At 39.3% G+C, this 27,988-nt stretch overlaps 1 protein-coding gene across 5 annotated transcripts in view; it reads right to left on the bottom strand.

Annotated features, from left to right (window-relative positions):
* Window positions 1-2,802: 2,802 nt before the first annotated feature.
* SORBS2 (sorbin and SH3 domain containing 2) overlaps window positions 2,803-27,988 on the bottom strand; it is a 117,585-nt gene continuing 92,399 nt past the window's right edge. For 3 of the 5 annotated variants that reach the window (XM_053459099.1, XM_053459114.1, XM_053459090.1), the window contains 14 exons: window positions 23,171-23,220; window positions 22,854-23,032; window positions 19,787-21,361; window positions 18,089-18,174; window positions 17,690-17,730; window positions 17,039-17,153; window positions 16,815-16,943; window positions 16,093-16,290; window positions 12,939-13,751; window positions 11,790-11,987; window positions 7,981-8,085; window positions 4,295-4,338; window positions 3,899-4,005; window positions 2,803-3,368 (listed from right to left, as the gene is read on the bottom strand). In XM_053459099.1, coding sequence (XP_053315074.1) covers window positions 3,307-3,368; window positions 3,899-4,005; window positions 4,295-4,338; window positions 7,981-8,085; window positions 11,790-11,987; window positions 12,939-13,751; window positions 16,093-16,290; window positions 16,815-16,943; window positions 17,039-17,153; window positions 17,690-17,730; window positions 18,089-18,174; window positions 19,787-21,361; window positions 22,854-23,032; window positions 23,171-23,220 — 3,702 coding nt within the window. In that variant the 3' untranslated portion in view covers window positions 2,803-3,306. The remainder of the gene's footprint in view (window positions 3,369-3,898; window positions 4,006-4,294; window positions 4,339-7,980; window positions 8,086-11,789; window positions 11,988-12,938; window positions 13,752-16,092; window positions 16,291-16,814; window positions 16,944-17,038; window positions 17,154-17,689; window positions 17,731-18,088; window positions 18,175-19,786; window positions 21,362-22,853; window positions 23,033-23,170; window positions 23,221-27,988) is intronic. The other 2 variants (XM_053459107.1, XM_053459122.1) reach the window with 1 other exon arrangement.

Below are 27,988 nucleotides of genomic sequence, written 5' to 3'. Positions count from 1 at the left end.
GAAATTTAAACTCTATTGGTTACATCCATTTTAAGTTGAACTATCAAGGACATTCATGTGCATCCAGTGACAGGAGTAAACACGCAAGTGATTGAACAGTCATGTTTGATGCCAAAATATGCTTTTTGAGGAATATGAGAGGCGTCCCCAATGAGCTCTTTCAATCAGACCTTGATCACATTTGCTTCATATTGTGCAATGTTTTTTATGATAAAGTTCAGGTAGGCCGCACGCTAAAGTAGAAAAGTTCAGGTAGACTGCATGCTAAAGTAGCACCCACTGTAACACTGTATGGTCACACATTCTAACACCATACACTAACACACACATTCCCTCTAAACAACCACTAACACACACACTCTTACCTTGCACAGACCATCTTACAAAGTGAATGCCTCAGTTACAGGTATCATGCACCCGCTGCGCCTACTTTTCAGAGGGTTGACACAGTATGTCCTGCTGACACACTTTTAGAGCACCTTTAATGGTCCTGAATTAACCGGTGGCTCCCAAGTCATAGTTTATAATGAGAAGTGCTGACAAAGCATGTTCCTTAGACCAGTGACAAAAACATTTATCAAAAGAATCAATAAACTTAAATACTGATTTATGCTAAAATGTTCTTAGCAGGAATGTTTCAGTGAATGAAGGGTACATGCAGCTTCTCCAAAAACCCCACCTCACAACTGAGACGATGTACAAGCTATGTCCACATTCACATATAGAGACACATGTCTAGGCATATGTATTAAACTATACATCCTCTCAGCAGCCAGGCACTCTGTTACTTACTCTAAATTAAGACTCAACCTGGGTTTTAAAATTTTTTTTTACAGGCACATTTTATTAACGGAAAATAACACAAATACCGTTTGTAAGAATCCAAAAGGTCACTACCTGGCGGGCAGGTATGACAAAACGTCTTTGTTTGTATCAGGTACAGAGAGTAGAAATGGTGCATTTTTAAATAATACAGGCATTAGACGTGGGGTTCCTCCATCCTCACGGCATCAAAGGGAGGAGTTGGCCCTATAGCAAAGCTGCATGCAGTAGAACGAGTTTAAAATCGAAAGCCTTCCAAATATAAAGCTACTTATTTGTCTTCAACGTGAAATACTGAATTACTGCAAAAGAGATGGTTACTTTAATAGCATTTGTTTGTAACAAATAAATATATACATTGAAATACCACTGATAAAACCCGGTTCATTTCACAAAATTCCTTCAGAAAAGGCTATTTTACAAGTTTGGAATATCTAGGATGGCCAAGAGCAGAAAGCAGCCCGTCTCTGCCACCGCTGTCCCCAGGCCAGTGACCCAACGCGGCAGCAGCAGGGTACAAGCTGGACGGAGGAGGCACTGTGCATAAAAGCCATATGTACAGAGTACTACGGAAAGTGTGAGCAGAAAAACAGAGAAATGCGGCTAACACTACTGATATCTGTGTTGCAAAAGGCCCAATGGAGGATAGAGATTTTATGTGATGCCGTAAGATCCACCAGGGTGCACCCACTGAGTGATAACCCTTGAATATGCCTATGGTTTTCATGTCTCCTGGTGTATCACTGGCAGTTGGTAGGTAGTTCAGTATGAAGAAAAAAAACCAAAACTATTTATAAATAACATTAGTGACGTATATATAATTACATACAGAATAAAATCAGGGTTTGTGGATGGCACCTGTACCTGGGTATTGTCGTTATAGCCTTCATCACATCAGACTACAGATTTGTTATCATATGGAACGTTCTTACCAGATGTGAGATAGCGCTAAATAAAATCTGATGCATGCTGACGAGCACCTATGAATCATAAGAATATCTCTCGCTTGTTGCAGGAATATACAGTGCCATCTTTTACCCGTGCCTGAATAAAATGAATCGCTTGCAATCTATACTTTAGTTAGCCAATAAAGGTATAATCTTTCCCAAGGTATATTTCTTTGCTCTAAACCATACTCAGGTACTTCTTGCTGGTGCACGGTACTACATTTATAGACAGATTCATGCAGAACTTTAGACAAAATAATAGGGACTTCATAATTAAATCATGAAAGTGTAAGTCAAGTTTAATACTAGTGTTACACTAATAACAATCTGTAACGCACGGAAATGTTTAACATAAATATATATGTACTGAAAACACTCAGTGTCTTCACAGCAAACGCTTCTTTTAATGTTCCATTACTCTTTGCCTTAATACAATAGTCTGCAGATAAACCAGTCGCTCACTCTCTCTCTCTCTCGTGTTGTAACGGTATCAGGACTTCAATGATGGCTGGTTTACAGCGCTTGCAGCCTCTAGAATAAAAGTCAACTCCCAACACATTTCGCTCCGTCTTGTAGAATAAGCATTCATACTACAATTGACTCACAACTCACACAAGTGTTCTCTATGGAGACAAATAAAAAGGTGTAGATGGCTAATAGATGAGGACATTGCCCTCCAAGGACTAGTCTTATAAAGTGTGTTTGTTGGTGCACAAAAGCATGATCGATGTAGCTCACCATTACCATGGACTTTCCATAAGGAAGCACTGATGTTTTCAATAATTTCACCCTGATTGTAACACGCTTGGCAATAACCCTTGCCTATCGGCAAGAAGGGAAGCTAGGAAGGTGAAACACCCAAGATGATCAGTCTTACAGCTTGTGTGGGCATAGAGGTTATTATAATTTTTGCCAGGCTATTTGTTTTGTTAATATTTCTTCATCATGGAAGAACTGATCACATTTAAGCTCTTGTTTCTTATGTATTTGATTTTTATTCAATGAGATCTAATTCTTTAGACGTGGTGCGCTCTGCAGTGGCTACATTTGTGGTATTATCTTGTTGTCAGAAGATAAAAGGCCGTGATTGCTACACTTCTACGTTTCCACTTAGCAAAAACTGTGTCACGAAGGTGAAACTTGTATTAAAATGTCCAGCAGTTGTCAGAAATGACTGATCAAGCAATTTATCAGACTCATAGACTAGATTACCAACACACCTCAACAAAGCTGCATGTATCCGCTACCAGATCCTGATTGCGTCACGTCACATTCCTAGCTTACTAAATAATGCAGTGTGGTTTTTCACAAAGACATTGGCAGAGACAGCGCGTCCTCCGGAAATAACGTTCTCAAAGAGTTAAGCGTGGTAAATTAGCTTCATAAGTGCCTAGAAAATGGCTGATCTCTAATACTGCAAGAAAATGTTGGCAGACTACACGTGAATTTCAGACTGTCGGGTCAAAAAACAGAAGTGTGCTTCCTAACAAAGTGACCTAGACGTGCGGTGTCAGACAGCGACAGGATGACCATTCATTCATAGCCGCTTCACATAATTTCCAGGGAAAGTCCCGAAAAATTTTGTTCGTCGCGATGTGCCTGAAATTAAAACAAAAATGGACATTGTCATTTTTAGTGCCATAGCCTATAATGCTGTACAATAAAATAGTGTTAACACAACCTGACATAATAAAGAGGCATCAGCTACTGAAACTTCCAATCCAAACCACGTGTAAAAGGATAGAGCCATTATATTGAAATGTAAGGACAACACATTCCCCAGTAAAAAGCAAACAGTGATTATGACTGCAAACCTACCACCAGAAAAAATGTGTAACTTATTTTATGTTTGATATTTTTTGCAATATATACTATTATTATCAATTGCATTTTTTAAAGCTGTGAGCTGTTTGTATTTTTGTAAGTGTCCATTAGTTTTACAGTTCTTCAGTAGGTGCAATAATAATCCACCGGAGGACGGCTGGCCATATTTCCCTCTCGTGTTACACTGTGCCAGAGCCGTGGAGATGCATAGGATACATTTAGCGTATTCAGGGCGCTGTTCCAAATAGAGGGATTGTGCCTTAAGTCCAGTGCATTATCAGCAGAATAACCACTCTCACACTTACCTACAAACCATCCATCATCGCACTTTTCCATGACATCGATCACATCCCCTTCTCTGAGCTCCAACTCATCTTCATTGCGTGGAGTGTAGTTATACAGAGACTGATACCTAGGGAGGAAACGTAACTAAAAGACCGCATATACAAGAGCTACCATTCAACGTCTTAAAGTACAGATAACCGGTACTTGGTATCACAGGAACAAACTATAAAATTATCCAAATAGTAAAATTATAAAATAAAAAATGAGAACGTCCACTGCTGGGTTCAGGTTTAGCTGTTGTCACCTGCTATCAATGCCGTCACTAAAAGGGTTAAAATGGTTTACATTATGCAGTTTCTATTTCTAATTTGTTCTAATTGCCCTAAATACAATAATTATTATGATGATCAACTTACGGTTCCCCCATGGTCTGTATATTTTCATGAGTAAACACTGGACGCTGTAGGCAAAAAGTTAAAATAAAGTATATCGTTAGTATATTTTTCGGATAAAAGGACCTCAAGCTGATGTCAAGGATGGAGAAAACGAGTCAGCAATTTATCACAGGTAGGTATTATTACACATATATAACAACAAAGTGAAAGCTAAGCCTCAAGGACATAGCTGAGCAATGCATTGTGTGGCACAGATTACCCACATCGGCCCGTCAAAAGAATAAAGGATTGCAGCACCCCTAGTAGCGTGTACTGAAAACTGCTTCACGGGGACACAATCGGCCTCATTGCAGGACCACCACTGAACATGGAGATATTACATGGTTGCCCTCTATAGGCATTGTACCAAAAATAGGGGAACCCTGTTTACTGCCAACTGTTGTCTGATTGTAAGAAATATGTAAGTAGTAAGTAAGAAGTAAGAAGTCTGTAAGAAGTAAGAAGTTTGTAAGAAGTCAGCATGGAGGCTCGGGAGAACTACTAGCTCAAAAACGCCAGTGGAGCTCTCCATTTTCAACTGGCCATTATGGGTACCCTTTGCCCATCACTTACTAAAACCAGATTACATTTTATGCATTAAATGTTATTAATAACATTAACCTGTTATAACCAACATATAATCACAAAGAAACACATTAACTTACAATATCTGCAACATTGTAAAACACGTTAATAAGCAGCCATGTACAAATACATAACGTTTATTTATAGCACAATTATTACAATGAGAAACACACTTCTGTCCATTGATAGTGGTAAAACATCAGTGCTTTTCGGCACTGTGACAGATAGAACATGTATGCAGAAGCCAAGCGCCATGCTATACTGCACAACATTGCCGGATCAAAAATGGCTACAGATAACCATGCCAATCAAGTCAGCCAACGTGTGCATGAACCTTACCATTTTACCTTACAAGGGGAAAACGTGCAATGGCCATGGAGCCTTTAAAATGCCTATTTTTTACATTAAAACGACAGTCTTTGTTAAAAGGATTAGTCGAGCCAATACCAGAATTAACTGCAACTTCCCCAGAGTTTCGGAATTGAACATGGCCATCTAAAAAACCCTTTTGTGCAATCTGTTTGAATACTGCACAGCTAATAGAAAAAAAGTATGCACATGTTCTTACATTACATTATCTGGATAACTGAATGAGGGATTTGAAAGATTGTATTTTAGTTCACTGGGTGTATCGGGTTTGTTTCATAAATTCCACCAGAACATGCGGTAGAACGTTATGGAATTGGATCATTCGAGTAGGGTCTACTCATTAGACATTGTCTTTAGGTCTGCCCAATACTGCGAGGATTGGTCATTTCCCCATCTATCTGAAACATCTAGCTGTGCTAATGAATGAATGACTTGTCTATGTTTATTTGAAGATATCCTGAAAATAGCTGAGAAGATGAGATATTAACATAGATACTGTGTTGATCGCAGGTATCACTATTAAAGAATATTTATTTAATAGAATTAACAGACTGGAATAGAACATGATGCCTTTAAATTCTATTGTAAGGTACATTGTACAGTTATGAGCCAGATTTAAGGATGTGGTTGACCACATGATCATTGTTACAAAAGGGACTTGTATGTTAATCTGAGCTCATAGTTTCTTATGTCATTGCCCTACCCTGTCTAATATGTATTCACTCCAACAGCATTCACTGAGTTCTTTACTATATTTGCAACATAAGGGGGCTGCCAATAGGTAAAAAAATCCCTAGGCCCCTGGAAATAAAATGTAGGAGTGACTGCTCCTCTAAAGGACAAGAGGCTTGTATTTTAGATTGTTTTTCATTCATTTGCTGAAGATACAAGTTGATTCTTCAGATGCCATTTGTTGTGAATTCCCCCAAATTGCTCCATGCCCTGAGTAAACAAAACTGAGCTGGTACTGCTCTATTTTTTAGCTAATTACCGTATTTGGGGAAGCTAACCTGTCTTCCGTAAGATCTAGAGAAGTTTAGGCATGCAGCTGCAGTTACCAGTGAGAGATATCACTTTCCTGTGATACAGCACATATTTCTAAATGTGTACAGACTAATGTGAAGACGCAGAATTGTGTGCAGAGTCGTAGGTATTTAAAGCAATAGGTTTGACATAAGTTACAGGAGATCTGGAAGGAATGGAGGGGGTTTAGGAACAGGACATAGATGGCTGAGCTAGAAAAGGTGAACAATGAGGAACATTAAAACAAAAAAGCATGACAGTAAAAACCAATGGGCATGTTATATAACTATACTGTGGCTACTAGCTTATAATTGCTAAAATGCAGGTATAGTGGATGTGAAATAAAGATCAAATACAAGGAGCAATGTTAGAAGCAGTCACACATTTAGTGTCTGAAAACAATGGGCATTATAACAGAAACAGAGTCTGATGATAAATATGAATCATTGGACCCATCTTGTGTTTTGTTTCCACTGTAGAAACCTCAAAGATAATTTGCTCCTTGGTCTTGTCTTATATTTAGGATAGCCCTCTCGTCTATCAGGAATGGTGGAAAACAGCAACATTCAACAGAGTGTATGATTGATGAATGGTATGTGCTTGGTGGGCAAGGAGTACACACCACTCCCTTCTACATTATTCACAGACCTGTCCCAGTGAGGGCTCTCCTTTAAGGCAGGACATTTCTGCCGGATCCAACTCCTAAACAGCCCAAGTAAATTATCATTACCAATCAGTTGTTTAATTTCCTACTAAAATAAATGTCCATATACAAAATAACGCCATAACTTGCTATTTTAACAGCCACATACAAGTCGTTTCTGAATTAAGGCCATTTTTATTAGTTAAAATGTTAAGGGTTCATCATGGAAAATTTCCTCTGAGCATTCCGGTAGTTAATGTTATTACTACTGTGTATACTGTACATCGCAGTAATTCTTTACAGGTTCACTAAATGATGTAATTGTAATCACCCGAAAAAAGCAGTGCCAGAAAATATCCAGTTACAGTATTAGCAGAAGACCTACTAGTGTTTACTGTAAAGTCTCCATAGCAACACAATATTTTCAGTAAATGGCGTTACCGAGCAGGCCATCTTTCAACAGGATATTCCGTAGCAGATAGTCTAGCTTTGCGAGGCTGGAAAAGCCCTTAATGCGTGATGAATAATTATTCTGAACGCTGTGTTACTAAATCCTAAAACGTAAATATTAATGTATACCGGGACCACTGGGCAGAAAAAATATCAGTAACCCGACCGGTTGTGTTTTGACATCTGAGGACACATAATTAGGGCTAAAGACCCATTCAATTTGCTTTCCCCCAATTCATTATTTGACACTGTACAAAAGCGACGTAATACACATTGAAACATGCCATTTCAGCAAATAACACGCACGTGAGAAAACAAGCGAAATGACAAATACGCACACAAATAAATAAAATATGTAAGAAAGCACACGTTTTATTACTGCTTTTTATATTTATCAATAGGAGATATGCAGTTTTAACAGAAGCACCAAAAATGACTTTTCTTTAATAGTATATATGCATGCACGTAGTTTCATGCAGCAAAACAAAATAGACTCCAATTGACATTACAGAAATATGGATGTCTAGGGACAGGAATGTCCCTGTTATCTTAGACGAGTGCAGTGGGCACTCTATTGTATTGATTTGTATTACTCTACCCTGTGTGCTGCGCTGCTTTTCACTGGTGAGGCGCAGGCCTTTCTAGACATCACAGGACTACGTGGAGGCTTACCAACAACTACTAGGTCACTCTTAAACATGGCCTAAAAAAGTTCAAGAAAGGAGACACCACATTATTTTCACAGGGTTGGAGGGATATGACACTCTGCATGCTGCATCGCAATGCCATAGTAATTGAGCAGAAACGAACATCAAAGATCAAGAGCGCAGTTTGCCAAACATAGCCATGCAGTATACGCATGCAGAAAGAACAACATGGCCGCCATTCATCTTCTAAAGGAGAACAGATCGGTCTTGCAGGAAGAGCAGTAAAGGTATGGAATATGCTACATAGTGAGAGGGTGACTGTTGATGCTCGTAGGAGAGGGCTGGATATAATTTTGTAAACATTATATATATATATATATATATATATATATATATATATATATATATAAACACGTTATCCAGCGCAAACTTACCATTCAAGGCCTACATTTTATATTATACACAGTACATTTACATGTTTTGCATAACTTCCTCCAGGCTAGCGTTCTTCAGTACTGAAAGGAACTAGGTTAAACGTAATCCACATCGTTCCCCTCTCATCTACCTTAACAAACTTCAGAAGTGTGTAGTATCGTGGGGCTCAATGTTCCATCTAATTTTTCTTAGGTGGCGTGCGCAGAAAATGTCTCTTGTGCAAAAATTTTCCCAGAGCCAGAATTTTGTGTGTACAATATCCGCACCGCATAAAGTATCAAAAAAAATTATTTTTGCACATGTGCGCTCTCTAAAAAAGCTATGTGCTTAGAGGGAACACTGGTGGGCTTATTAAATATATATTCCGAAGTTTCTAATGCAATAAGGAAACGGTTACCTAGAAAAAGATTATTTGTTTAGTGATATTAGTGGTGTGTAATGGGGCAGCAAACGGTGTATTGCTAAGCATAGCAGCGCAGCACCCAACAAGTTAATTAAGAGTCTACCAGATTCCAGAAGCATTTCATGTCCCTGCGGAGTAGATAAACAGTGCCTCGGAGTGCAGTGTACCAGCCGGCTGGCCGAGGTACAGCGTGCTTCCAGAGATGATACCTATAAACCCCACTGTGTTATTTTGCTACGCGGCCAAATGCAGTGACATTTAGATACGGAATGACTCACAGGACATTCTGATACTAGGACTGGTACATTGCTTCATGCGAGAGGCCCCCTTCCTCAGGCCAACACTCATATTATTCACTACACGGTTCTATGCAAAATCCAAAAGAACTAGGCCCATGTTGCAGAAATATCTAACCGGGCCTCTTATATATTACAGATACACAACGTTATCTGTGGTTTGTGTATTAACAGGGGTATTGGTCAGGGGGAAGTACAGAACTCCCATCAACAGATGTAAGCATGGCGGAAATTGTAATCCATGCTATCTGCCCCCTGGGGCATGCGCTGCACAAAACCAATTTATTCATTTTGGCATGAAAACATGGCTCACTATACATCGCTTTGGGGAAATTGATGATAAATGTGATATATTTAAAGATCTAGTTATTGAGGTTCCTCAGCCTGTGTTCACACGCTCATATAAGAGCTGTGCATAGAAATGCTCACATTGCTGATTACCACCCGTAATTGATTTCTACTGGAAATTAATGGGGGCATTATAGAGCATGACTGGCTAGTATTTCTGAGTTTTTAATAGGATTTACAATACATCTCATTCACAAGAGATAAAAAAAGGGTTTTACGATTGCAGTGACTTTTGAAGAGCCCTAATCCATTTTGAAAGTACTGTATTCACGGCGAAGTGCTAAGACAGGCTAATAAAATGTGTTCATTACTCTGTGTTTTTTAGCTGTTTTTATTATATTCTAATGGAAAGTATCTGGCAGGTTTCACAGCGCTTGCATTCCACTATCAGGAAGATGATTACATTACTTCAACAGATTATGAGAAAGAATGAGGACCGTTAGTGTGCAAAGTAAACTAACCCGATACTAAACCGTGGTCTTACTTTACGTTCTTGGTGGTCTCTGTGTGGTTTATCCCGTATTAAAATAATAACAATGTATAAATTCGAGCAGCTGTGACTGTAAACACTGACCTGTTTCTAGTTAATGATAAGATACTGTATAACAGCTGAGACGGAGAACATGCACTGGGCATATATGTAAATATACATTGCATGGCTGCTTTATACCACCGCATATATAACGTGTACAGATCTTTAGCTGTGTAACATAACCTCTATAATCACTTTAACATGTACATGATATCTCATTATAGGATTGTACAACCAGAACAGTTTATCCAGAGGCACAGCATCTCAGGCTCCCCAAAAGCTATTTTTATGTCAGTAGGTACACCTTCTGATGTCCGAATGACCTGAGTAACATCAGACTCAGACTGGTGGCGTTCCCAGATTAATCTATGAACTTGTTTGAATACATTTGCCGTATTGCTCAATTATAAGACGCCCCCCCCAAAATTTGAATATTAATTTAGGAAAAAAAGAAAAGGCCTGAATATAAGACCCTGTAGGAACAACGGACAACCTCTGCTGCTGCCGGCACTTCCGCAGGGGGTTCTATGGTGGAGCACCGGAAGGTCATGTCACGCCAGCGCTCCGTCGTAGAAGCCGCGGAAGAAGTGCCGGGCAGTAACGGAGGATGTCTGCATGCATCGTGCAGACATTCACCGGCTGCCAGAGAGGAGGATCCGGGTCCCCTGCAGTGCTGTGGTGGATCTGGATCTTAGTCTTGCAGTCAGACCTCTATTTGAGGTCTGATTATAAGACAACCTCGAATATAAAACGAGGAGTATTTTTCAGAGCATTTGAGCAAATACGGTAATTAACAAAGTTGAGTATGGGAAAATGTAACATTCCTCTGAGCCTCAATAAATTAAGGTCTAATTAGGTAACGCCCCTTCTGTGACATCAGAGGAATACATTTATTTAAGATGCATTCCATAGTGGTATATAATATAAAAATCTTAGAAAGTTGGGGTAATGTCTATGTGGAATAGCACCTTTAACCTCCTGGATGAGTAGACAGATTATAATCTAAGCATACTGTAACTACTTTTTTTAAATCATAATATAATAAATCTATGTCCAAGGCTGTAAATCTTAAATGTAATTCCTCGCAGGATAATGACTGGCCATTTTATAAAAGAATCCCTGGCATGTTTGTACAAGGTCAATCAAATTGACAGAGACTTCTTTAGCCACCTGTGCTTAAGGAAGGATATGTTTTTAAACTGGACCTGTTACTGTCCCTTGATCTCTGCGAACAGCTGACAATGATACACTGATTATAAACACAAAGCTTCTTCTAACCCAGGCTGTGCTGATACATCATCAGGGGACAGAAGTCTGCCACCTTAACACACTTACATTAAATAACTGTACATACGGCTCTGCGATACATCTTTAAAACTATGTGTTCCCAGTTTTGGAAAAGCACACGTGCAATTAACTGAAAATTCCCTTCTAAAGCATAAAAAAATGCTTGGTCCTACACCAGCCAGAACAATTTCAAAACGTACAAAGCGTCTGTTGGAAGAGAGGAACGATTGCCCTAGAGGGCTCCTATAGAATTATTGGGCCTAGAGCAACTCACAGTGGGTTTCCAGATCAAACATATTGTGCAAGAAATTTTATGGGCATACATATATGCTGCACTCATGATGTTAGCGGTACCAGACTGAGTTAATATGAACAGATAAAGTAAATTATTGTTATAGATCTGTTTAGTAAGCTTGGTATGCAGGCAAGACACAGAAACCACATGCAGGATGGTGTTACCTTAAACCGTGGAGATTGTGTCTCATGTCTAGATGTGAATTTGGTTAAAGGAGAAGAGGAGTGTGACACACTGGACTGACATGGTGAATGCACAGGTTCGGATGAAGGGGTGCAGACGGCATGAAATGGTTGACTAGAAGAAAGTTGGGAAGGAGAGGGTGCGGGAAATCTTTGTGTTCCAGAGGAACTTGTGGCTTTCTTAAACATTTGAAAAAAACATTTGTTAAGTACACAGCAATTCAGACAATAGTGTCTAATTCTTGAATGGGGAATGATCCTTATTTTATGACTTCAATGGATTTTTTCCTGATCATCTCAACATATCATGATAATTAAAAATAGCTTCTTATCAGGTGCTCAGTTGAGGTCTTCAGGGTCTATCTAGATCTAAAGTAGCATTACATATCATAGAATATTACGTGATTACATGTGTGACCTCATTGAAGGTCTAATCAATGCATGTGTTAGAAGAAACTATGTATATGAAAAAGAATCACCGGTAAAAAAAGGTTCTAGGTGGAATAATCTCAATTTGAATTGTTATCATTTATATATATATATATATATATATATCTTAAGATATAAGAAAAAAAATAAACGAGAACATGAGGGTCCACGCCATATAACACTAATATAAGCAAAAATGTAGCTCTAAATCTGAACTTTCCTTTCAAAACATCATTACTTGGATTTATCTTTTGGGGAACGCTGGACCAATCCAATGTATTGGATAAGACCTCTCAGTCCTTGCCCGTTTTATTATGTAGGTATGCATGTGTATATATATATATATATATATATATATATATATATATATATATATATATATATATATATATATATATATATATATATATATATATAAACAATTGTACCTACATCAATATCAAAGTGTTTTCTGATTATATTTTTTAAATGTCATTTTACCATTGTAAGGCATCTTGCTGTAAATGAGTAACCAATAAATGGATGTTCACTACAATAAAAGCAATAAAAGGAGTGACAACGAAAAAGTTACTAAAACAACAATAACTGTGAGGTACGGTATATGTGCAAATAATACTTGTGTTTGGCCTAGGAATGTATTTAAACTTCTTTGTGAATACACATAAGGCAGACACAATGGCTTGACCTGAAGCACTGAAATACCTCTGCATTGTTACTCGTTGGATAGTCTTCATGATATACAACAGGCTGCATAACACCCTCTACTGGTGATTTTAGTCTTTCACTTGTCCCATCTTCTTCTATGAAGAGACTCGGAAGCTGGTCTGTTGGTGGTGCACACCCATAAAACCCCGAATCCTGACATTTAAGTTGCCCCCCTTGGATGATTGACAGCAGCTCTTCACATACTTCCTCTTCCTGCTCTTCTGTGAAAGTTTGATTTCGAGGTGATGATGTCCCTTTGGCAGTCTCTGAAAGGTTTAAATCAGCTTCTGTGGCTTTGACAGTGTCGTGAAGGCTCTCAGAGGCTAATGGGCCACCAAGAGTTCCTTTCAGCTCTGTCTGATCCACACATAGCTCTTGTTTTTCTGCCACACCACTACTGGTATTAGTTGCGGGAGGGGTTGAGACCTCAAGTTTCTGAATTATGGGTGAGGGAATGGCGGTCTCAAGAAAAGGTGAAGGAATGGTCAGATGGCAACTGGAAGGGGTCTTCGGGGATGTGATAGGAACAAACTGTCCGTCATCAATTCTGGTAGTGATATCACTTGTGCAGAACTGTTCAGGTTGCACGACTGTTAGAGGTAAACTGCTGAATTTCTCTACGGCTGACATGAAATGGTCAGGAAAAGGTGGAGGAGTCGGGGCAGGTGTGGTTGAAGGTGAAAAGCCAACAGTCAGTGACAGCCATTCACTGGTAATGGTATTTAGGTTCCCTTTACTACTGTCTGTGCAAGCAGAGGGGCCAGGCCTTAGAGTAAGAGGTGGTGTAGAAATTCTTTTAGGAGGAGTCAACTTTAGAAATAACAAGTAGAACATTTAGAAAAGAGAAACAAACAAAAATACAAAATAAAACAAATACTGTACCGTAATTTAGAGGAAAGCAACATGTTGAATGTTAAGGATCACAAGATATTTCAATTTGCCGGTACACTGGCCAGATTTACTATTAGCACATGAAACAAGATAAGCAGGAGAGATACTTGATACTATCAGCTTACGGACAGGGCTTTAAATGTCAAACACCGAGAGCGTTCTGAGTCACCCTCTTCAAAGAGGTACCATGAGTTTCACGTTTGCGATGTATACTGAAAGGTTACTTTTACACGGAGGGTAAATTACAGTACCAGCCGTAGAATACCCGAATAGGGACAGTATTCCCTGTATAATGCTATTTAGGTTTGAAAATCTGACTAAGGTAATGTTGAATTATACTTCTACTGAGAGGCACAAGTTACGTTACAGTCCACATTCGCCATAAGGGAGGTACAGCCAATACGGATGTAGGTCCCGTCATGGAGCTTCACTGTCTCTACCTCTCCGTGCCTAGCTTTCTTGCTAGTAACAGACGCAGTGAGTTGATTTGGGACGCCACACATTATTCACATTACTTTGTGTTTCCTGCTGCTGGGCCCTGATCTACATACAAGGCCTGCAGCAAGCATGAAACATAAGCACAGAGAAAGGTATGGAGGGGGGGTGACAGAGACTGGAAGGTATTGGCACAGGAGGGCAGATTTGGAACAAGGGTATGGACACTATGGGGCAAATGTGCATGGACTAGGGGGGGTGGCAGATAGGTATGGGCAATGGAGAAGAGGGCAGCAGAGGGGTATGGAAACTACTGAGAAAAGAAAATGGGAATATGAAACTGGTAAATAGAAGTGGTCTCAGAACATGGGGAGTTGTTACAATGCTGATGAGGGGGTCCTGGCACATACACTTGTACTAGGGCCGCAACATTCCTGATGGCCCCTGCATACATTCATATAGTTTAAACATGTCCTGGTTCTTCCTCAAAAACATGATGTGTATACAGCAAATCAGAAAAAATACGAATGCTCAAAAAGCTCCGATCTTTGGGGTAGAAAATAGCCCTTGTCAAGAAGGGGTTAACAAAGCACAGATTAAGCTTGCGACATATTCATTTTCTCTGCTGGTACATAGCCAGTCTAATCATTTTTAAATGCATTAATGCTGCTACATGGATAATTTGGAATGACGACTTCCCAAAAGCAAATATTGTGTTGAAAAAGAGGTAACACAACTAGCTGTATAACACCCGGGGGAAAGCCGCCCCGCTCGTCTACTAGACTTTGGCTCACGTAGGTCTCCGGTAATGGCATTGGCTGTACCGTGTTGTATGGAATGATCTCCATCTCACAGATGCTTTACAAATACATTTTTAGAGGGTTTAACAATGCAAAGAACAGCTCTCTCAGCCTTATTTTAGCAATTCTTCTCATTTGTCTTTGTGACTGTGCGATCATAAACAAATGTTCCACATTGCATTCATAATGACCCGTTTCCACATATTTTAGTCTGTTCATATAAACAACCAACCGTAGCTCTGAAACTTAGATTTCCAGAGCAGCAATAAACAGAGCTAATTTTAGCTAAATCTTGAAGTGTAGCCACCTGACCCTTAAAGAAGATAATAGACAATAGTGAAAAGATAACATGTTAAAAAAAAGCAAGCATATAAATCCTAAAAATCTAAGCCATGGGCAGCTATACAATGGAACCTAACTTTACTAACGTCTCCCTATTCTGAGAAGAGTTCTGTCTTCTACAATTAAAGTGGACCTGTTAGCATCATTAAATCATGTATCTAAAGTAAAACCAGCTCAGTTAGTGTGCTACAGAGATACCGGGGTACTATTTCACTTATTTACATGGGGGCTTAATTAACTATGTGTAAGAAACCTAACATGGGTGGGGAGAGTGGTCTGGTCCTGCTTTAGGAGAACTTCTTACTTTTTGGCCATTTCACATTCCCCTGCCATTTAATTAGCTTAGAAGTTCCAATTTTACCCATTATTTTATTTTTTTATCAGCAAACAATAAATATGTATAAAAATAATAAAAACAGAAACGTGACAACTAGCAAAACATTAATTTACTTTTCCAGTTCTATTGTTTACCAGTGAAAAGGAGAGGCCCATTCCATCAGATGTAGGCTTTACCTTATATATATAAAAGATCAGATCAGTAGTGAATGACGTCACAATTAATTTCAATAGTGAATAACGACTATTTATTTTTCTACCTTAAAATAACTTAAAATAATTAGATTTTCTCTATTGCGAACACACACAGAAACTATGGCAAATGAAAATGAATGAGAAAAACTTACTGTAGCTGGACTGTGCAGTCTATCACTTGAGTAGCCGTGAGGTATCGACCGATCGGGCGAAGCTCCAACACTCTTCGAAGGACTCTTCTTTATAATTTCCACATAGGATGCAGGGAAGATGCCTTGTCTGTTAGTTCCAGGAATTTTACCCTCAAACCAGTTTTGATCAACCTTCTTAAGTAGTATCACTCTGTCACCCTATACACACACAGGGCATTTTAGATTTCAAAGACATTTATTCTTAATTTTCTAATACATCATTGTCAGGTCGCATAGTATTATAGCGAGAAATGTGTCACTATTTTGTCCTTGTAATCAAATATTAATACAGAAAACATAACAGAAAAGACATATGGTTTGTCAAATCTTACAAGATGGGGGGAGCGAAAGCCAATAGGTAACCATTATGGTTTAGATCTGGCTGTAACAGCCGAATGGTAAAAATGTCACATGTTATATTGCCTTAAACTGGCCATCCGGCAAACCAGGCCATTTGGCGATGGCAACGCTCACTTACCTTTACCTGCTGCAAGAGTGTATGAACACAGAATGCGTCCTTGTGTATCCAACCAACAGCTGCACTATTATTATCATTATTATTATCATTATTATTTATGTAATGCAGGAGCGTTTGGTCTTTTATACTGCATAAAGCCAAGTAATTCTGCCCTGCTAGCCACACGGAAATGTACATTAACTCAACAGAATTGAAGGATAATTACCTTTTTGAGAGAGAGCTCCACATTTGTGTCAGCAGTGAAACTGTATTTGGCTATCGCTTCTCCAATCTCTCGGACCTGCGCTGGCGGCGGGGGCCGTACTGGCTGTGCTTTCCCATCTGGGCTAATTTTCTTATAATAGACACAATTCATACAAAATAAATCAGTCTATGCTGTGAAATCATGTCAGAAGGACACAAGAAAAACACCAAGGCAAGACGACCTACTTCAACATACGAAATGGGGAGAATTCCAACTCTTCCATGGTGCTCTCCCTCGAACCAGTTTTTGTCAATTTTCCGGAGGATGTATACTGTATCTCCCTTCTTAAACGACAGCTCTCTATAAAGAAAGACTCTGTTAGTGGCTTCCACCATGCATTACTGTACAACGGTTTTACATACACAGTTCCCATAAAGCCGATGTGATACACAAAGCTAATAGGAGAGAAATGTGAAGCTGGTGTGGGGGGCAGGAAGATTGGCATTAATTGTCAGTGGGGTAAGTGGGGTTTTAGGTGCTCCAGGAAATATTGCTACTTGTCCAGGCAAATGTCTTCTTCCAGTACCACAAAGTGCATTGGAGGATAAAGGAAATTTATGATGAAATGATAAGTAAAAAATGTTTTTTACATGTCCCCTAAATGACACAGTGTGTGTGCTTTTGATCTGGGTTTCATTTATCTGATCACAGTTTGGTTATATCCCTAAGGGGGAGCAATCAGAATTTTAGGGGGTCTCTCAGAACCAGGTTAACCGAACAGCGTATTCTTTAGCAGTAAACTTATCAAAATTAGCCTTATCAAAATTAGCCCTCGTCCACGTTTATTCTGCAGATCAATCACCGCCATTCTGTATAATAAGATTCATGATACTTACTTTGCAGACTGAGCTTTAAAGTCATACACAGCCCTGGCTGCCTGTACAGAGAAGAGAAGTAAAATGTAACGTACACAACATATATTCAATTGAAAACGTAACTGACGCAGTGTCACTGTTACAACAGGAGGCTAACTAGATCTTTAAAACCAAATCACTGGAAGCTCCAAACCAGTTAAAATAGGCTCTGCATAACGGACACTAATTGAGGTCATCACAACGCAAACTCATATAGAGTTATGGTTTCTTAAACAGCCAGCGGTACAGTATAACGTTGTCTATGACGCATATTTTGTTACTGTGAGTTTGCTCCCGTTTGCGTTTGGAGCCAATGTGTGTATATGATCATAAACAGATTATTGAAGAGGTCAGGCTACTGGCTGTGTGCTCGTTGGCTACCTCTCTCTCTTGGGCTCCCCTTCTCGCTGTTGTCCGGCTCACATCGGTGAATGCAGACGAGTAGTTTCGTGGAGAATCCTGGTCAGCTGGAAAATGAACGTTTGTTACATTAACCACAATGTAAACATCCGATAAGTATGGAATCATATGTATCACAGCGAACTGGCACTATCCCAGCAACCAGATTTAACAACGAATCCGTTCCGCTTAAAGCGCTACAGTGGCGTGAAATGTACTACGTGTGCTCTGACTCTTAAAGAGTTAAACGTCCCTACACGTGACATTACACGTGACATTACACGTGAATGTTTTATGAAACGTTGGCCACAGACCTATTTTAAGTCATCGCCATCACTGTTGATGCATCTTGATACAGAATAGGACTGTTGGTGCTGGGGAGGCATTCAGTGCAAAGCTCGCCAGTGATCTCTCTGCCAGATCTGCATCAGCTGACGGGGGCCAGTATGTAATGTGTAAGGGACATAAACTGGGAGCCAGCTATTTATGGTCCATTATACCCCAAGCATAAGCATGCACCCGGGAAAACATAGAAGGTACTACTCATATAGAGACATTACAACATTCGGTGGGTTAAAGAGATGCGAAACATTTCAAAGTTTGATTTCATGCGTGAAATGGTGACACATGCATGAAATAAAAAGTCATCTTCCCAGTAAGGTCTAACTACTAATATTAGGCAATAATGTACTGAATTCTGTTTGTGGCTCTTTAGCAAACAGGTGGCGTAATACATGAAGGTGTTATTATTAGCCAAACTGTTGACCAGACCAGTATTTAAAAAATTGTCTGGTTAATCATCTATTACCAGAGCTCTTTTACAGTGTCGTGGGTATTAATTCTGAGCAAAAAAACATATAGCCCGAATATGGAAAAATACATTAATCATCATTCTATTTTAAAATAAGAGCCTTGATCTAGCTTTTTTAGTACTGAAGAACCAGTTTGTCCCCTTTTAATTGAATCTGACAATAACTTGTTATAGAACGTTTAAACAAGTATTAATTCAAACACACATACGACTTCTATTGATTATATAAAGGTTCTATATGTATGATGCTCTATAATGGCATAACGTATGAATACAGCATAATATCAATTTAAGTACATTTTAAAGTGTAATATTTCTATATATATATATATATATATATATATATATATATATATATATATATATATATATATATATATATATATATATATATATATATATATATCTTCCCAATCAATGGACACAGAGGAAAATACAGAATTCGTTCACAAGGTTGTGATGAAGGGTTCTGTGGAGCAGAGATGTGGGAATGAAGGCAGAAAGAAGATTAAGTCATATTTTATCTAGTAAAATGTTACCGGAGTTTAGTGTGTTAAAAGAGCACGTTTTTCTGTTCTTCAAAGGACAGCAACAGGGGAATTTAACTTGAAAATATGACAACTTACGGTAATATTGTCTCAGTAGTCATGATTTTATTTTTATGACTAAGATGCAAACGTGATGAGAAGTAATAATTTTTGTTCTGTTCCAACCACACCTCTGCTCTACGCATGAATGAGGGAAGCCGAGCCACGCTATTTCATGGTAAGAAGCATGTTACGCAAAACAGATGGAATTTGTTTTTGTTTGAAAATGAAATGGACCAAGGTGAATTTAACATGGATACAAGGGTAAGGAGGGAAGAGCACCTTCAAAAGTGAACGCATTGTCTTGGGCATTGTTGTTAGTCGTGTCCATATGCTGGTAAGAGGCACTGAGAGGCAGGCTTTCACAATCATTCTGGTACATTGGGTAAGGAATAGCACCATCTTGAGGCCACTGATAAAAGGATTGGTTTGCAGTGGAAAAAGGAAATGCTTTTAAAGAGGAGTTCCTTTCTGGAACGTCTGGAAGGAGCTCACTAATTAGTCTATGAAGAATACTGTTATCCGGTAAGCTCCCACGTCTTTTCTCAGCTTTTATCTGGTCACAGATGTCCTGGAGAGCAGAGTCCAGAGCTTCAAATACAGATGCTTTACACCTTGTCTTGTCAGCTTGCCTTTTGGGAGTAGAGCTCTTTTTCCTACGAAAAGGCACCGGGCTGACGAGGAATGCGATTTTGGAAAGGCCAGAATCCGATTCTCGTTTTCCTGGAGATTCGCTTTTCTCTTGCTTAGCCCTTTCGTGTTTTAACATGGTGGTAAAACGTGTGTATGACGCTGGACACCTTCCTTTGCACGAGCTGATGAGGTGTCGGTGGTGATGGTGGTGATGATGGTGGTGGTGATGGTGGTGGCCGGACCCATAGAAGCTTTCAGAAGATGTGAAAGAATAGTGATCAAAATCACTCTCACTGCAAAAAGATGATCCCTCAATTTGGATGAAATCGCTCATGTCAGAAACTACCGCGTCAGGATCGCTGTCAGAAAACTCCACATGTGATCTTGGCATTTGGTCGCTAGTTACCTCGATATGAACCGGAACAAGGGTTTTAGGCTTTCCATTATGCTGTACCTGAGAATTGTGTCTTTCTTGGCTTTCTTCATCCAGCAGAGATTCAATAGAAAACCGCCTCTTTGGGCATGAACTACTAGTAGAAATGTCTAAACTAACAGCTGACAACATTTCATCCCCAAGGTTGGGCATAGATTTGGATTTTTTTATAAGTTGCTCAAACTCCGATATTCTAGTTGGGACCATATCCCTTGGCACCTCTTCAGAATTAGTCCGCCACCCTGATAGTATCCCCTTCTGCTGTTCCTGTTCATACTGCAGTATGCGAGACTTCACAGAGCAGATGACTTCAGAAGTCATTAAGTCTTTGCGGTTTATCCGGTGCATCTTCTTGTACAATTTCAGGAAGCCGGGGGTATCATGTGCTGATCTATGGCGGGTCCTGGATGTCTTTGTAGAACATCCATTGGGAGCAAATGCATTGTTCCAGCCCAAAGGGCTATCTTGTTTAGATGTATCTTCACATAAAAGGGACCCCATACTCTCTGATTTGATCTGGTTATTAGAGAAGTTGCTGTGGTCTTCTGTCAACAAATCGTCACAGCTCCTAGACCTTATTTTTGGTGATGCCGCTTCGTCTGTGCTGCTCCAAACCTCAGCGTTTTGTCGTGTCATTTGCCAGCCGTTTTTAAAGTTGATTGATCTTTTTGCATCGTCTGGCACCTCTAAATGGTGACTGTAGCCAGAACTGTAATCTAACTCACATGAGGCATTTTGATCGTGAACAGAGTAAGTGAAAAGTGGGGGATACATTCTGCTAACGCCCCCACCTTCGTAATCCAAAGAGCAGCATGAGAAGAGAGAGACATTTCAGAAATTAACACAATCATAGAGACAGAAATAAGCATTAGTAAAAGAAAGGAAAATAATTGTTTAGAAGACAGACACAGCAGGGTTAATTCACGTTTTGCAACGTGCAGCAAAAATCCTAACAAATCCTTAATATGGCATCACATCTCACATACGCACATTAAACATCAGTGGTAGAGGATACTGGATTCATTCTGCCAGTCTTTCCATGTATATGTACAGTGCAGCCACCAGGCTCATATAAAAGTTTAGTGCTACTTCCAACAAAACTTTACAGGGACACTTCAGCCATCATTTACACTTTAATGCCCCTTTACATTCTGATGGTTTCCCATCCATGGGGGATTCTGTAGAGTCTTCCATATGCATTTGCCTCTCTCCCTACCCTCCAGCTAGCTGCCATGGTGGTGTGTTAAGTACTTGCAAAGTAAGTTTATATGCATTCATTGTTCAGGGGGCTTTTGGCACACTGCCGCGTCCCTTTAACTTCTGTGACCACGTATATGGTGTATACCTTAACTGCACACAATCATTACATTCCCCCTGCCCACAAACATTTACACCTCTAGATCAATGTGTCTGATGACCTACATGCCTCTGACACCCTGCTGGCTATCTATCCATAAAGAGATACGTTCAACCATCTTACATCGCTATTAACCATCTGGAATTGTTACCGGATTAACCCATTTTTTTCAGATAAGCATAAAATGTAACCTTTTAATACCTACAACTTGCATCCAGAAGAAGCCATTTACTCCTCCACATCACCCTCAAATCATCCTTACTCAAGCAGTCCTTCTCCTTCCATCTTGCGTAACCTCTTGATAGATTGTAAACTCATGAGAGCAGAGCCCTCGTTAATATTAACTCTCCCCTATTGTAATGCACTGCTGATTTGTGAAATCAGTGTGAAACGTGTTAGATTAACTAATGAGACAAGGCAAGATGTCAAAAGGTAAACTGTATATAAAGCTTTTTATACAGCTTTTGTTACAGCACATGTACCAAGTGGTCATATATATGCAATTTAGAATGTGGCGAGAATAGCTGCCTACCCTGGACAGGCATGTTTCACGTGGTCTCATGTTGTACTCACTATGGCCAACTGAGCCACTGAGGCTAAGAGCAATCAAGAATTAAACCCTCATACACCACCGTTATGATATTGAGGTCCTTACTAGTCACTGGAATTTCAAACGTCCCTACAAAAAATCCAGCGCTGCGGAATATGATGGCGCTATATAAAACATTAATAATAACAATAATGGAAAACATGCTAAGTTAAGCCTGATTGACCATCTTATTGAAGGGTAGATGAAGATACACAATTGACCAGCAGGTGGCGATATTCGCATTGGGTGAGATTAAACTTATGCAGTAGCGGTGTCCTGTTCACACATCTCTCGCTCTAAACCAGTAGGCTCGTGTCTGTTCCTGCTCTTTTCTTACCTTTAGAGCGTGAGGGAGAGGACGGAGAAGAACTAACGAAAGGCTTTCTCAGAGTGGCGTTTGCGCTTAGCGCGCCTCCCTTGCTCAGGCTGGTCCTGTTTGCATTGTGGTCATTGTGAGCTCTCTGGTGGCCCACACTGGGCTCAGACTTCCTTCTCTTCCTGAAGTCGCTTGCCGAACTCAAAAGAAATGAGAAATGTCGTTTAATTCTCCATTTACATTGCATTCAATAAATGTGCTCTGACGGCATTGACTATGAATGAATAAATAAAATAATACCAATAATGCGATCTGCAAAAAGAGATTTAACTTAATACCTAGAAGGCCTTTCGTTGCCCCTTTCAATTGAAGGCTGGTACAAGGAAGTCTGTAAAAAACAAAACAGGAAACAGGAAACATTTTAAACTTCGCACACTATGGGGTCATAATGGTAACATGTATACATAACACTATTTGCATACACATATTTTACCAGAGATATAATTAAAACATGATAGGCTTCATAGCCAATAAGGAACTGATTTACATAACAAATCTTGAGGCTTTTGTTGATGTTTAATTGGACCACCACAGAAAAAGGTGTATAGAATCCACATGAGAAACAGACCACCGAGGTTCTGAAAGATTATGTGAATGGAACTTTATTTTCTATGCTCGCCCAATAAAAGTTATCACGTTTAAATAAAAATGATTGCATAGACTAAATTAATACATCGTTTATCTGGATTTTCTCTGCATTCACATAGTAAACAGTCTCTTTATATAAAGTGCTTATTCACTAAACAGCCTATAAATTGAAGTCTTTTTTTTATCAGGTGAAACCTTTTATTGGGTCAACATAAGACGCTATTTAGTCTTTCAAACTGGAAAACAAACCTCTTTTCCTATGCTGAGCCAATAAAAGGACGATAAGGCTATATCTGTTTTCCTATGAACCGAGTGGTCTTAATGAACCCTGTATAATAAATAGTTAAATTGGAGAGACATTATTTAACCATGCATTACTATTATACATGTGTGTTCATCAAGATTTATTAGTTAATCATTATTATTATCATTCTTTTAGAAAGGTGAAATGTAGTGTCAAGAACAAAAATTTTAGATCTGCACAATAGTTAAAGATGATACAGCTAGAAATATTACCAGGTGCACAACCAAATACATTATTGTGAAGACATTTGCTGCAACATATTTGGTTCATGTTACCAATGCACAAAAACAATAAAACAAACAAAAATGGGGCATATAAACTTTCTTCAAAGATCCCCTCAAGATCCGTAAAATCCGGTTTAGAAACATTTATACGCTCTATTTTTTTTTTTTTTTTTTTTGTCACACAGATATTCCAAATCTGTGGTGGTAATTCTGGCGCAATCTTTCAAAAGTAGTTTTAATGTCACAGCAACAGAGAGAATGGTCCAATCAGCAAGAATCTGTTACTATGGTGATAAATCCCCTTTAAAAACTTTGCCGGCCATGCATGAAAAACATCTTCTTTCATATTTGAAACTGATTATTGATCCTCCATGCTTTAAGGGATATTCCACGGCACCAATGCGGCCTCTTCGGCATAGAATGCATGTAAGGAACTTTAAAACAAGATGTTAAAAAAGCCCTTACATTTAGTAGAAGCTGCATTGCATGACTCCTTTGTGGGCTTGTTTTTGTGCCACTGATTGGCTGCTTGCAGAAGCCAATGAATGGCAGGAGATCCCCCCAATTAAAATCAATGAAAGCGCTTTCTAAACATGTGCATGGTGGGTCTCATTAGGAAAGGGACATATGAGGGGGGCGAGCACTTTCACCAATCATTTGTTTTAAAGCGCGGATGAAGGCTGACGTGTCCCTTTAAGAAAAATAAGTGGGTTTTCAAACAATTTTGCCCAAGATCACAGAAATAATGTCTGTGTGTAACAGAGACCAACCAGCTGTAAACCACGGACAGCATGTAATGAGAATCTATGTGGAGCGATTCTCTGACAGGGCAGCTTTAATTCAAACACAACATTCGTTATAAACTCACCATGTATAGGGAAGGTATCAGCAGCCCACTATTTATTTTTATCAGTTCCAAAGATCCATTTTATCCGGCTTACTAGTAAACCGGCCAGCGGAGAACTCATTTAGTGGTTTCCGTGGTCAGCTGCTCACATGACATTGAATAAGGTAGCCTTATCCTTTGATTATAACACATCAGAAAGCGTAGGCTACATGGCTTGGGTTTTAAAGAGTAATAATTTACAAGGCAGTCATAGTAACAAGATAATTACCTTGTAAAACACACACAGGTAAACGATACATTACATGCGCATTCAGTCTCTGAACTAGAATGAATCAGGCATTATTCAGCTTACATCCCACACACCAGATAGAAATACCCTGTGATGGGGTAATAGTATCACAGCAATGTTCATGTCGCCTTCACAATGTAGATGAAAGCCCTTCCAGACACTGCATGATCTTAGTGCATGCACACAAACCATGCGACTATACAATGTCTATCTATCCAAATGGTATTCGGACATCTTCAATGTAAATAAATGCTATCCGATTAGTTTTTAATTATGATATTCAACTTACTCGTTCAGTGCAATTGACAGAACATTTTAGCTGACCTAAGAAGGCTTACTTTACATTCCAAAAACAATATTACTTGGATATTTATTGCAAACGATTGGCTGGCTGAAGGTTATGGGAGTTGTCTAGCAATAAAGTTACAGAACCTACGCTCCATGTTGTTGATCCTAGTTGTCAAAATTCACAAACCTTTCAATTCAGTAAGTTCTGCTTTATTTTAAGATTAACGAGTGATTAATAATTAGTATTTTTGTAAAAAGTTGCTTTCATAGCAGCCATTTGACTTCTCTGTGAAACGTGGATATGACCTTTGCAAACTGATATGTGACACCATTCCTAAATAATTCCAACCACAAAGTGACAACAAGGCTTCCAAACCACGCATCTCTGCCAAGCACGTAGTGACAATCACAACCCACGGCTCATGTCTCCCACGTCTCCTATCTCTATGCCAGAAGAGTAAGACTTTCTGCTAAATGTAATTCAATAGATAAAGCAGGACATGGAATGCTTACCTTACTTTAAGAAATCGTAGAATATTAGACATAAGCACATGGCATATATTAGCCATGGCAGTCCACAGTGCACGTGCTATACAACTGAACTATTCAGTATATAATATTACATTCATAAATACCAGTTATCAAACATAAACTGGCAAGAACAACTATACTGGGGTTTACGTCAGCCGTGGGGCTTATCCGCTAAACAGAAGACTGTAGGTAGGTTTAAAACATTATACAATCACCAGCTTAAGGCTAGGTTTCCCCTTGGGTTTTTGTCCGGTGTTTTTTTCTTGATGAAAAACGCCAGGAAAACTGCCAAGAAAACTGCCGCTGCATTTACCTGCGTTTTGGCGTTTTTTCTGCAGTTTTTTCTGGCGTTTTAGCCTTTCTGTGGAAATTGCTTTTTTTGACCTTAGGCAGTTTTTCCAGCCTTTACAAGTTAGAAGTTTCACCCAGCTAAAAGGGATTAGGATAAATGGCAAGTATCTGCCCTCTCCTGATGTCATTTACTTGGTAGACCCTTTTGTCTCTTTTCTGTGGTTTGTAAGGCATGCTTTATTCCGAATGTCTGCTCCTCTGGGAATATTGGCCCCAAATGATGGTGCAAATTGTTTGCTGTTGCTTTTGGCACGCAGGATCCAGTCGCGTATGTTTGTTTGTAATGGCATGTTTGTTCCAAATGGTGTAAAATTCAATATGAACCAGTCCAGGACTTTGTTTTGTGTGAAACTGTTTGTTTTCAGCCTATTTCTCGTAGGACACACAGATACTGGGTCCATCCTCTGCATTGTAACTGTGGAAAAAACGCCATAAAAAACGCCAAGGCAATAAACCCACATGGCTTTTTCATGGCGTTTTTTCTCTCCCATAGACTTCTATTGGAGAAAAACGCCAAGATTTCTTGCAAAAAACGCCAGAGTGTCAACATGCTGCGAAAAACTGCTACAGAGCCCAAAAAAGCAGAAAAACGCCAAAAGAGGACTGAAAAAACGCCAAACAGAAAAACGCCAAGTGGAAATGGCATTTTGCGATTTCCTATTGAATTACAGCTAACATCTGGCTGCAGCCGTTTTTCACAAAAAAACGCCAGGTGGCGCTATTGGCGTTTTTAGCAAAAAAAAACCCAATGGAAACCAAGCCTAACCCTAATTCTGGTCTTGGCCCCTGTGGGCCACTGCTCAATGGGCCAGTTTCAAGGGAGATATTAAAATGTTTTGATTAAATGATCGATTACATTAAGATGCTACAAGGAAGTAATACAATACAGCAGTATATTCTGGACTTCCAAATGCCCTGCGATTATAGTAGACAGAGTTCTAGATGGAAATGAACAGCCTCCCTAATATGTTTTTATTATGATGGTTGAGGAGCCCCGCCATTTTACACACATTATACAGATATAATAACTGTACGTACGCATCGCCTTTTAACATTTTATGTATGGAGTTGCGCATGCAGAAATGTGCTTGCATTTCCCAGGGAGATACGCTGCATACTAACTCTGGGATAGTCTTAGTTACCCCACTTTGGTTTTGGGGTAAGGGCATTTCGTTAATTACACTGGAAGCAGCAGGCTCTATGCGGGTATAAAGCAGGAATAATTATATACTGGCGTAGGGCAGTTAAAGTGTCAGGGTTAACCTTCCACTTATTAGTCTAACGCCATGCAAGTTCTATGCTAAAATTACTGGGTTTATTGCTAAATATATGAATCTTCAGCATCCCTTAATCCCTTTAATATACTTTTAATGCTTCTTGTGTTGAGCTTTTGTATGCCTTTTGAGGACCTTCTCCTTTGAGTTGATGTTCTCCTGTTCTAGAAACTATACATGGGATGAAGCTTAGATACCTTCCTTCAATTAAGGCCAATTTAATTCTGAACGTAGCATGATCCTTTAACCCAGGGTTTCATTTTACTTATCCCTCTAAATATATTTGTAAGCGTGGGAGCGGTGCAGCTCCTAGCGGGGGGTTATTTGTGAAGTTCTCTGCACGCTGGATAAAATCCCCTACATTTAAAGCGTTTAAAGGCCGATTATAAAGTGAAACTTC

The sequence above is a fragment of the Spea bombifrons genome, chromosome 1, assembly GCF_027358695.1.
Source record: "Spea bombifrons isolate aSpeBom1 chromosome 1, aSpeBom1.2.pri, whole genome shotgun sequence".
NCBI classification, from domain to species: Eukaryota; Metazoa; Chordata; class Amphibia; order Anura; family Pelobatidae; genus Spea; species Spea bombifrons.
The sequence above is the reverse complement of the archived record's forward strand: the minus strand, read 5'-3'. Positions and strand labels throughout refer to the sequence as shown.